This window comes from Setaria italica, chromosome II (genome assembly GCF_000263155.2).
Source record: "Setaria italica strain Yugu1 chromosome II, Setaria_italica_v2.0, whole genome shotgun sequence".
NCBI lineage: Eukaryota > Viridiplantae > Streptophyta > Magnoliopsida > Poales > Poaceae > Setaria > Setaria italica.
Window position 1 is genome coordinate 29,243,618 of NC_028451.1, and position 11,160 is coordinate 29,254,777.

Below are 11,160 nucleotides of genomic sequence, written 5' to 3' on the forward strand. Positions count from 1 at the left end.
GAGCAAGATATAGTGATGTGCTATATTGTACTTAGAACATCATAAAAAAATAAAACGTTTTAACTTTATTTTAAATCAAACTTTTAAAATTTGATCAAGTCTAGGGAAAAAATATATTCTACAATACTAAATAAATACACTACCAAGACATGCTTTATGATAGATTTAATGAAATTAATTTGATGTTGTAGGCATTGGCTTATAAATTTAGTTACAAGTCAGAGAAGTCGAGCCTAGAACAAAACTGTAACATCTTACATATCGAATGGATTGAGTACATTTCTAAAGGAGAGTAAATGTGGATGCATGTGAAGAGGTTTGTTGCTTTTTCCTTGAAAGAAATGCCCATGTCTACAAGAAGCGCCAGATTCCGCGGTACCCTTGCACCGATCCAGGTAGCAGAGAACACGATTTTCAGATGCCTCTTCCTATTGCTATCGAGATGCGCGTGTTAACTGAAACCATTCGCAACTAACACGTATTATGCACAGGGCGGCAAACTGAACACATGACGACATACAAAAAGCACATGTAATTAGCTAATTACAAGCCAAACCCAAAAAGAAGAAGCGCATAAACTACAATGGCACAAAGCTGTCGAGCTGACATCAGATATCTCAGCGTCAAACCAAACCGAGCCTCCGAAGAATAAGAGTCGCAGGGCTCGCAGTCGCAGCTGCTTGCCTCAGTCATCGCCTACCGACGACATGGCAAGCGTCCGTCTTGAGATCTCCATGTGCAGTTGCTTCACAAGGTTGATCCAGGCGCCAACGCTCTGCCCGTCTATCGTTACCCAGTCCACGATTGTCGCTGCCGGCTGCTCGTACCACTCATCTACCTGGAGGTTGCAAAAGCATGGCCACATGAGTTCACTGTATGGCAAGTACGGTTCACAGGACAGACAGGTTTGTAATGGCAAGACGGCAACAGATCTAATATATGGATCAGTCGCTAGGTAACAGGCAGGTTGACTTGACGATCTGGTGGACAAACAAATGCATAACCGCAGAGATGCAAATGGAAGCTATTATTCACTTACCAGGCCCCTAACACGCTGGCAATCTTCGAAACACCTTCGAGCTTCTTGAACTGCATTTCTCAGTTCTGGCAGCCATCTTTCGCTCACCACCTTTTCTTGTTCACCAGCTAATTTAAGGCAATAGTTGGCCACTCTAAACCAAAGAAATGGCATATCAGTATGTATTCTTTGAAATGTGCAGTGAGATGGAAAATATATTTATTTGAGATCGAATAAAACATTCTGACTGAAATAATAGAGTAAACAATGCAGTAGAGAAGATATCTCCTTTGCATTAAATCAGTTTCTGACTGGACGAATACGTAGCTACTGTTAAAAAAAACAGAGGGAGAATACAATGTACCTTTCATATTCTTGTTGAGCACGATGTGCACGGTTCAGCAATACACGGTCATTCTCAACAAGATTTCTCCGTGTGTGCACCAAGTTGATAGCTTTTGATAAATCTTCTAATATACTAGCTTCAGACCCACAAGGTTTCAGGCAGAACTCCAGGGAATTTAATACTGAAGCTAAGCCAGAATCTGTGCCTTCTGTACCTGGTGAAACTATTAATCATGATACAGGAAACATTTGAGTACACAGTTAATGAATCAAGTCACACATGCAGTAAGAAGTTGATCAAGTCACGTGTGCCAAAATAAATATTGCACGCAGGGATAGTCATAGGTACAAGAAAATATCAAAATACCTTCTCCTTCAGTTGCTGTGAACAATATCAACACAAAGATGGGTACATTTTTTTATTTCTTGTGCGCATCATCTTTATAATACAACAACAGTTACATATGATTTCATTTGAGTATGCATTTTACCAATTTTGTTGTGGCTCATGTAGGTTCAACTCTAGTCTACCCCAACTTGCTAGGGAGTACAAGGCTTTGTTGTTGTTGTTGCTGTAGTTGATTTATGACATAAAAGACCAGCATATGTATTTCTGAACCAAAAACATATAACGACACCAGTTGCACTGAACATACCAGAATTATACTGAAGAGCAGCAGAGATGCGGCATATAGATGGCACAGCAGACGGATCTCTGGCACCAGCTCTTGCGGTCAACAAAGCTGCATGCTTTTCTGCAGCTGCAAGTGCTTCTAATCCGGTCACACCGCTAGAACCCACGGCCTCCAAAAGGGCCTACAATATGGAAACATCAGCAAAATGGTGACTCAAATATAATAATGGAGATGTACAGAGATACAGATGGAAGCATTTATCTTTACTGAATGTTGAACATGTTTCGATAGTGATGGCAGCGACATAACAAAGAGAATATATGGAGAACTGCAAACTATCTAGTATCTACCATATGTCTAGTGGCTCATGCTTATCCAGTTCGTTCAGGTAAAAGCCGATATAAATGAGAACTGATATAGGAACATAGCAGACAGATATTATTTGAAAAACAAAAGCAATCAATTTAAACATATAGAGTTACCAACCTGAGGAGTTGCTGGCAATCTGCACAAGCTATTATCCAAGCTCTGGCCAAATGCAGCTAATTCTCGCTCTATGAGGTCCCTTGAGTTCGTAGACATGCCTACCACGGCATTGCATGCAGGGATGATCGTAGTTGACACATATCCTCTAGCTGATAATGGTTGTTGCTCCCAAAATGCTGACGCATCCTATATCAGAAAGATTCGATGTCAACATAGCAATTAACTAATTGTATTTGATGATTAAATACTGACATTAAGACCAAGCCCGATGAGTCCCCACCGCCACTAACACATTTATGCATAGTTCCTACAACTTATAAGCTGCAAACCACTATAATCACAAATCAAATACCCAACTCTTAGTAGGAATAAGCAAATAATAGGTTGAAGCTCATTACAACACCATATTCAGTGCCACCTGTACTGGGAAGAATAAGCAACAGCGCTTGACTTCCATTCCTAAGTTCAAGCCTGTACCCTCGAATTGATAGAGAAAGCCACAAGATTGCAACTAACCATATTGGCCCGTTGAAGAGCACTGTAAATGCACTCCAGCTCTGACCGACGAGCGTCAAATTCTTCAATTTTCTTCCACTTCTTCTTCAGTGAATCTTCTGCTTCCTTCCACTCAGCACATAACTTATACAGACGTTGTACCTCGGATGTAAGTGTACTCAAGCTTGCCTTTAGTCCCGCAACTTCTCTTTCCTTGGCCCAAACATCCAGCTAAAATGAGGTGGATTATGTTATCAGGAAAAGACTATTAATTATTCAAAAGTTTCTTTTTTTGGTTTACATATGCTAAAGTGAAAAAAGAAGACCGCATAATAAAGGAACTTAGAAGCAGCAAGCACAAACATTCAAACAGAAGTTTCACCACCTCCATGAGTCACCTACTCACCTTACATGTAATTGCTTTGGTGCATGCATTTAGCTTTGTATTTGTTATGTTCTATAACAAGCAAGGTGTTTAAAATGAAATTGCATTGTTACACTGCTCAAGACAAGTAAATGGTTCTTTTTTCTGTAACCTGATACCACAAACTGCTAGACACTGAAACTGGAACAACAAGTTGTACATCTCAGACAAAGTGTGCACATGTTACTCTTGTTCCTACCAAAACATAGGCATTATAAGTACCATTTTACTTATCAAGGAGCACAAAATTTGACTTCACTGTAGGATGCGACTTCCAAAAGAGTACCTCTAAATGCCTACTGTTGGTCACATTCTGTGAGTTGTTCCCAGTAGGCAGCTTCTTACTTCCTGCCATGTCAATGGTGCCATGCAGGCGTTGCAATAGCTTCTGACTTAGAGCTTTAGCTTCTGCAGCTTTGTTCAAAGCATCTTCTGTTGCTAAGAATTGCTGAACATGTTCTTTCTGAAAGGCAAAATGTGATTAATAAGATAACGTTAGCATCATGTGCTAATTGAGGTTCTGTATGAAAGGCACAATGCAATATGTTAGTGCACCAAGTGGACAAAGAAGAGCTAAATGAAATCACGAAATTCTTTTTTTTTCGTGTGTGCAAGAGGTAGGCAAACACCATAATACTATAAGGTTTCGATTATGTTTTCTCCTAACAGGAATTGAGTATTTATAAAGCAACAGCTACTAACATTTCAATAATTTTACTTTTAGAAAGTGAATTCGGTACCAGGAACGTTGAATGTCTAGATCAATTAAAATAAAGCAGGCTGAAATAATATTATTAGTTCTAAGAGACAACTTGAAACTTCTGGTTTCGAAGAATAGATGACATGAAATAATACAGAAATGTAAATGTGCTTATTTCATCCATAAAAACAAGTGTGGAATCAGAAGAGAACTATAAAGGTAGAGGGTAAATAATAAGCTTTGTATAGGGCATCAAAACACCTCATAAGAATCAGAACAACAAGAACACCTCACAAACAACTACCTGTCTTTCTAGTAGCTGGTCATACGTTCCTCGAGTTGACAACTGAGATCCATTCTTCCCATTGCCATACACCTGATACGGTAAGGGTGAGCTCGCATCAGTTGAAGCAGCATCAATAACCTGCTCATTTTCATATTTATACCTAGGAAAAAGATGAATATCTGGTTAACATCTAACCCAGAAAAATATAAGCAGCTCATGTATATGTAGCAACTCAGTTAAGAACACACATTGACTAACAAAAAGCAACAGACAATATGTGACATTTTCAGTTTAAAGTTTCAAGTTAATATTAATACCATAGTCCACTTCCCACCAAAATAAATGACACAAATATTCAAAAGCTAAAAGTAAATAATTTCCCAATTAAAACTCTATCAACTCATGTATATAATACAATCTATGATCTCACTCATGAGCACATAACTATAGCATCAAGAATTCTACTGCAGAATCAGCACTGTGTGTCCACAAAAAGTAAATTACACAGTAACTCTTTTTTCATGTCTATTATTTAGATACAGTAAAAAAAATATAAGATAAATGAGGCATGTAATACCTAAGCAGTTCTGCATCAGCACGTATGTCAATCTTGTCTGTTTCTCTATGTATAAGTGTTTTCATGCGTGATGTGTAGGTGATGATTGACTGCAGAAGCAAGGTCGGATTCTTTAGGGAATCCAATGCGACAGCTTTAACATCTGTTGGTATTTCTCCATCCAAGTCAATACCCAGTTTTGCTGCATCTAATTGGCAACTTGAATTAATGCCACTCCCTTCAAATGCTGGGAATGAACTCCGAATCGTTTCAATCATATCTGCAGCTAGAGTTTCACATGCCTTTCGAATGCTCCTTTCACCTGCAGTTTCTACAAGATCCTCTGGCAACCTATTGCTTTTGATAGTTGATGAGTAAAGATCCTCTCTATCGCTCTGCAATTGCATGTCCTCAACAGCACCTGCAGCTCCAGAGACACCTATACTTGACCTTCGCACATCCCTTGCTTGGTTAACGAACTGATGCAGTCGGCGCTGGTATTCAGCAAATATTTTGCATGCTTCATCACATTGCTGTTCATATGCTTCGAGCATAACTTGCTTGTGCCTGTTTTTTATACCAAAAAAAAAACTTGTCATTTACTCTAGATCTGCTACTGTGCATCACCACCACTTGCCCAATTTATGATAAATAGATAAGTGAAACTGCTAAGCATGAATGGAGAAACAAAAAGTCAGTACCGCTATCATTTTTCAAATGCATCATGTTAATGCTGATCATAAAACAACTCTACCACAAAAGTTGATGCCAGCTGCCTCTGTGTGCCAGAATTGAAATGTCAACATTTTTTTACATGTTAAGAGATAGGTACTACTTTTCAGGCATTCCTGACAGCAGGCTTACTACCATGACTGTCTTCACCTGTTATTGCAACAAACATAAAAGAAATATCAAAGAGATTGTCATCAGATGTTGGTATGTGCCCAACTGCTGATTTTCAGATTTAGACAGTTGATAGGAATATAATGGTAGCGTGCTTTTTCCTAATGAAAGAACATCTAATGACATCTAGGCTGGTGGTAAACTGAGCAGATCATGTAGAGTGGAATTTTGACATGCACCAGTCTTCTGGATTTCATCTCTCTGAAAACTCCTTTGTTCATAGCATAGTCTATTCCTATAAAACTACAACTAGAAACGCAATTGTCAGCTTTCAAGCAACCATACCAGTATATTGAGCAGCCTGCACCATTGCTATTAGTGGAATAAATAGTTAACAGTCAGGAGGCCATACATCTTTTGTGCAATTTCTATCAGAAGATTTAGCAAGCTTGCAAAACTGAAAGCTAGCATCAATGTGACCAACTGCAGCTAGTCACCCGCTCGAATCGAGTAATTCCGCTATGATTTTAGGTACCTGGCATTTGAGCGCTCGCCGAGGACGCGCTTGCGCTCGGCCTCCTCCCTGGCGACCTCCGCGATGCGCGCGCGGAGCTCCTTGCGCTGCCTCCTCACGACCCCGCGCAGCCGCTCGGCCTCCTCGGCGGCGAGGTCCCGCTCCCTCGCCTCAGCCTCCCTGGCCGCGGCGTCGCCGGCTCCCGCCCCCATCGCCCCGCCCTCCCGCGCCCGCCGCGCCGCGACGCCGTGGACGAGGATGTTCCTGCGCGCGGTGGCGACGGTGCGCTCGGAGCGGACGCGGCGGAGGAGGAAGGACCAGACGGGGATCATGTTGCCCCGGCAGATCTTGCGGAGCTGCTCCGGGGCCGGCGGGGCCGACGGGTACCCCATCTCGTCCTGCAGCCACTCGATGATGGCGTCCGGAGAGACACCGCCGGGGCCGCTGCCACCGGAGACGGAGGATGCCGGCATCGCTCGCTGCCGGCGGGGGGCAAACCCTAGGCAGGCGGCGCTCGATCTGGTGGAATGCGGCGAGGGGATTGGGGCGGGGTGGGTAGTGGAGGGAGGGAGTGGGAATGGTTTTTGAAACCTTTTTTTTCCGAAGCTTGCTTTGGATCTGTCCGCTGGACAGGACGGCGCAACGGAACGGGATGACGGAACGGCGTCGGAGAAGGCCGGCTGTGTTTGGTAGTCGGGGACGGCCGGACGGGTGTCTCACCCGTGTCAGTGTCACGGCCGGTGGAGCATCGAAGAAATGTTCCATGCCACTTGTGCATTGTTAACAGTCCCACAAGCTACGTACTCCATATCCATCATAGGTTAAGAAAAGGTTAGTTATAGCAGTGTCTTTTTTTATAGGAAAATAGTATGGTCCTCCATGTTTCATCAGGATGGCAAGCATTATTTAGATTTCAAATTTCCTCAACATCAAATGACTTAGGTCTAGCGAACATGCATGTCACCTATGAATGGTAGGATTAGAGTCTTTTTATAGTTTTAGAGTGAGAAGTGCTTGCTTTAATTTTTTTTACAAAAACTACAGGAATACAATCTAATCTCATGGTTGAGGAAGAAAAGAGGTAGGATTGTATTTCAAGAGGCGGCATGGGTGTTCCTTATGAAGGTAGAGGGGTGGTAAAGGTCAACATGAGTGGCATCTCCTAGTGGTTAATGTGAGGGGTAGTTGAGGGTGGCGACTTTAGTGGCAGTGGCTCTACCAAGTGATTTGGATGGTGGTGGATGGAAATGTGTAGAATTGAGAAAAATTTGTAGAAAAATGGAGAAGTATGGGATGTCCTCGTTGAAGAAAGCGACAAGGCAATGGGAGGTGACAGCGGTGAGGGAGAGCATGATGAGGATTTACCTTCACGCAAACAGACCAATAAAGATGGAAAGAGATAAGACTAAAGCCATGTTTGATCTAAATGTAAGGTTTAGATGTCTAAACATTTGGTAAGAAGAGACAGATCTTTTATGTTTTTTACTCTAAAACTACAAAGCATGCAGTTTTGTGCTTCTTGGTAGAAATATTTTTTTTCCACCATGCTATAATTGTATACTTGATAAAGTTTCCCTTGACCAAGAAATGCAACCTCTAGTGTGCATTTACACTATGTTGAGCCTCTGACTCTATATTCATATAGCTGGTAATCACGAGATTGATATGCTAGCAGCTAACTAGGACTTACTCCTTTCGTTCCAAATTGTAGATCGTTTTGACTTGTCTAGATTCATAGATATTATTATGCACCTAGACTACACTATATCTAGATGCATAATAATATCCATAAACTTAAAAAAGCTAAAACGATCTACAATTTGGAATGGAGGGAGTATCTCTTCGGTAAACTAAGGTTGTCAGGATTTATCACAATTTCTTGTCAAATATGTCTAAAGTTATTTACCACATTTTAGATAGTTTAGGAGAATCTTGTCATACTTCTCTAAATCATTGACGTATGGGATCAAGCTTGAAGAAAGAGAAACTTGCCATACATTGTTTACTTGTGGCTACAGCCAAACAAAACTTAAATTAGCATAACCTTAGATGCGGTAAAATATGATGTCCGAAGTTGGTTTCCAAACATGCACTTAGCAATTGTCGGGTTGCCAATAATCCTAGATAAAATTACATAAATTGTGATTAAAAAGTAACCATATATGCTCAACTTTGTTTAATCTATCTACCTTTTAGTAAAGGCATTTGACCTTGGAAAAGTGCAAAGAACCACCAATTCACAGTTATTTTATTATTATTTTCCTATGATCCAAATACGGGCTCATGAAAAGCTTATATTAAATTTGACGTGACGAGACTAGTACTAAGCATAATATAATGCCAATATCGAAATTAGAGAACATTTTTAAAACTTGGGCCGACTAAGCCAGTAGGCCATATTCCTCGACATTCCAACACTAAGTAATATGCTAAGGCCTATCGGCCCACCTTAGTTAGAGTTCTTATACACGGCCTAGGGATATAAAAGTGTATCCTCTCCTTCCATCCCCTAACTCGGTCTCAATCCCCTTTTCGTTCAACTAGGGTTTTCTTGCAGCACTGTTGCCTTGGAGCGGCAAATGGCGCCCCAACTCAAAGGATGGCATGTGAACAAGCATCGTCGCAGGTCCAAGTTTTTATGGTCAGGGTTAGAGACCCAACGCCGAGAGCAAAGAGCAGGTGCAACTGAGGAGGAGCCACAACCCCAGCCATGGTGGCTTCGAATAAATCATGGTATTATTGATTTCCATTTACCCGTATAATTATCAAACCTTCATTTATGTCACGGATTCGTTCCCTAAATACCAGATCCGCATTGTGGTATTCGGATCTCAATGTTTTGATTGTTTTATTTCGCGATCTGCTTTTCCCAAATACCAGATCTATATCGCCGTGTTCCGATCTCTATGTCGCCGTGTTCCGATCTCTGATCTCTATGCTTTTAATTGCTTGCTTCATGATATAACCGTATTTTGATTGTTTATCTTCTAATAATTTATTTCTCAAGTACAAGATCTACACCATCGTACTCCGATTTTTGCGCCCAAATTATATGTCTAAGATGTCCAAATCTCACAACATCAACCATATCTTTCCTCTTGTCTATTCACCCACCTCGAGTTTTGACATTGGAGATGCTCTCATGCACCATTGCCTCTGAATGGCTGGATCACGGGGCACTCGAAGCACCAACAGCAGTGGGAGCCAAGCCAAAACCGGGCGTGCACGGCATGGTGAAGAGCCTGAGGTCCCCACGGCAAAGAAAAATCTCCGAGGACGGCCGGATCCACATGTATCGCCAGATCATCCGCGGAGCCGAGCCAGGGTGCCCCCGGCGGTCAAGCGTGAGCGATTCCGACGCTTTCCCCAAAAATCCTGCGCTTTTCGGGAAAAGAACCCAAACGCCGAGAGGGATCTCGTCGACACGCCGTCGGAAACGCGCCCCCCCGATTCCTCGCCGGTGCCGTCTTCCCCAAAATCTCTTCTCCCTCTCCCACCTGGCCACCTCTCCGCTTCGCCTATAAAGATCGCCCTCTGGCCCTGATCCTCCCGTACGACGAGTGCCCACCACCGCGGCAGATCTTTGACGCCTCCGAGGTACATTCCGTGCTCCCCCACCGTCCTACTCGGCCCGGCCCCGAATCTTTTCTCCGAATCGCGGCTGCCGGCGCGATCTCTTCGAGCGTTTCTCGTATTCCTTTTTTTTTGTCTGGAGGATTTTCGAATCTCTCGATTGATTGATTGATTGATTCCGTGGTTGCTGATTGCGTCGCAGGGAGTAGCAGCGGGAACAGCATCGCGGACAGCTGGGAGAGGGGATCGATGGAGGAGGACGGCGGCGCCGGCAGCGGGGAGCCGTTCGTGGCCGCGGCGCCGGGCGCCGGCAGCGCCGGAGTCGGAGCAGGGAGCAGCGCGGGCGGCGGCGCGAAGCTGCCGCAGGTGCTGCAGAAGAGCTTCGGCGAGGTGCAGGGGATCCTGGAGCACAACCGCGTGCTGATCCAGGAGATCAGCCAGAACCAGGAGACCCGCGACGCGGACGGGTTGACCCGCAACGTGTCGCTCATCCGGGAGCTCAACACCAACATCGCCCGCGTCGTCGACCTCTACGGCGACCTGTCGGGCTCCTTCGCCCGCGCCGTCGCCGCCAAGAAGGCCACCGCCGGCGGCGCCGCGGCGGGCGGCCCCAAGAGGCCCCGCTCCGCCGGCGCCGGGCAGCAGCAGCAGTAGAGGCGGCGGCGGCGGCGGCGCCTTCGCTCCGCGTTAGGATTCCGTCGGGAAAAATTCTGAGGGGGGTAGAGAGGTAGAATTGGAAACCTTTTTTCTTTTCCCGATTTGGCCGGGGATGGGATGACATGATGATGTATGGGTGTACCACCTCCATTCCAAATTATAAATTATAATCATTTCAAAAGAATTATAAGTCATTCTAACTTTTTTAAGTTAATTTTGACTAAATTTGTAGAGAGAATTCCAAAAATTTAGTTTTTTAAGTTAATTTTGACTAAATTTGTAGAGAGAATTTCAAAAATTTAGAGTACCGAATAAATATATTATGAAAATATATTTAATAAATAAACTAATAGTACTTATTTATATCATGAATATTAGTACATGAATATTAGTACTGATATATTTTGACTCTCCAAGAAAGTTGGAATCACTTATATATTTTGACTCTCCAAGAAAGTTAGAATCACTTATAATTTGGAAGGGATGGGGTATTAACTACGGGGTGTTTGGTTCCTCGAGCTAAAGTTTAGTCCGTGTCACATCGAATATTTGGAGACTAATTAGGATGACTAAATATGAGTTAATTATAAAACTAATTGCATAGATGGAGGCTAAACGGCGAGACATC

General features: G+C 43.1%; 2 protein-coding genes across 2 annotated transcripts; one reads left to right on the forward strand and one right to left on the reverse strand.

Moving 5' to 3' along the window:
• Positions 1-234: 234 nt before the first annotated feature.
• On the reverse strand, positions 235-6,896 carry LOC101781273 (AUGMIN subunit 5). Its single transcript, XM_004956677.4, has 10 exons — positions 6,324-6,896; positions 4,967-5,512; positions 4,408-4,549; positions 3,690-3,866; positions 3,001-3,210; positions 2,485-2,670; positions 2,020-2,179; positions 1,383-1,587; positions 1,040-1,172; positions 235-838 (listed from the first exon to the last, which is right to left on the reverse strand). Exons 1-10 carry the CDS (start codon positions 6,773-6,775, stop codon positions 686-688), a joined length of 2,364 nt encoding a protein of 787 aa, XP_004956734.1. The 5' UTR covers positions 6,776-6,896; the 3' UTR covers positions 235-685.
• A 2,389-nt stretch (positions 6,897-9,285) lies between these two features.
• LOC101781666 (protein ELF4-LIKE 3-like) lies at positions 9,286-10,713 on the forward strand. The gene is made up of 2 exons (XM_004956678.3): positions 9,286-9,899; positions 10,078-10,713. Exon 2 carries the CDS (start codon positions 10,125-10,127, stop codon positions 10,527-10,529), a length of 405 nt encoding a protein of 134 aa, XP_004956735.1. The 5' UTR covers positions 9,286-9,899; positions 10,078-10,124; the 3' UTR covers positions 10,530-10,713.
• Positions 10,714-11,160: the final 447 nt, after the last annotated feature.

Bases quoted from the DNA above. Each gene is read 5' to 3' on its own strand.
- LOC101781273 (XM_004956677.4), bottom strand. From the start codon at position 6,775: ATGCCGGCATCCTCCGTCTCCGGTGGCAGCGGCCCCGGCGGTGTCTCT. The intron at 3,867-4,407 runs GTAGTTGTTTGT...TTTGCCTTTCAG, and splicing joins ACCAGCTACTAGAAAGACAG to AAAGAACATGTTCAGCAATT. The intron at 2,671-3,000 runs GTTAGTTGCAAT...TTTCTGATATAG, and splicing joins CTCTTCAACGGGCCAATATG to GATGCGTCAGCATTTTGGGA.
- LOC101781666 (XM_004956678.3), top strand. From the start codon at position 10,125: ATGGAGGAGGACGGCGGCGCCGGCAGCGGGGAGCCGTTCGTGGCCGCG.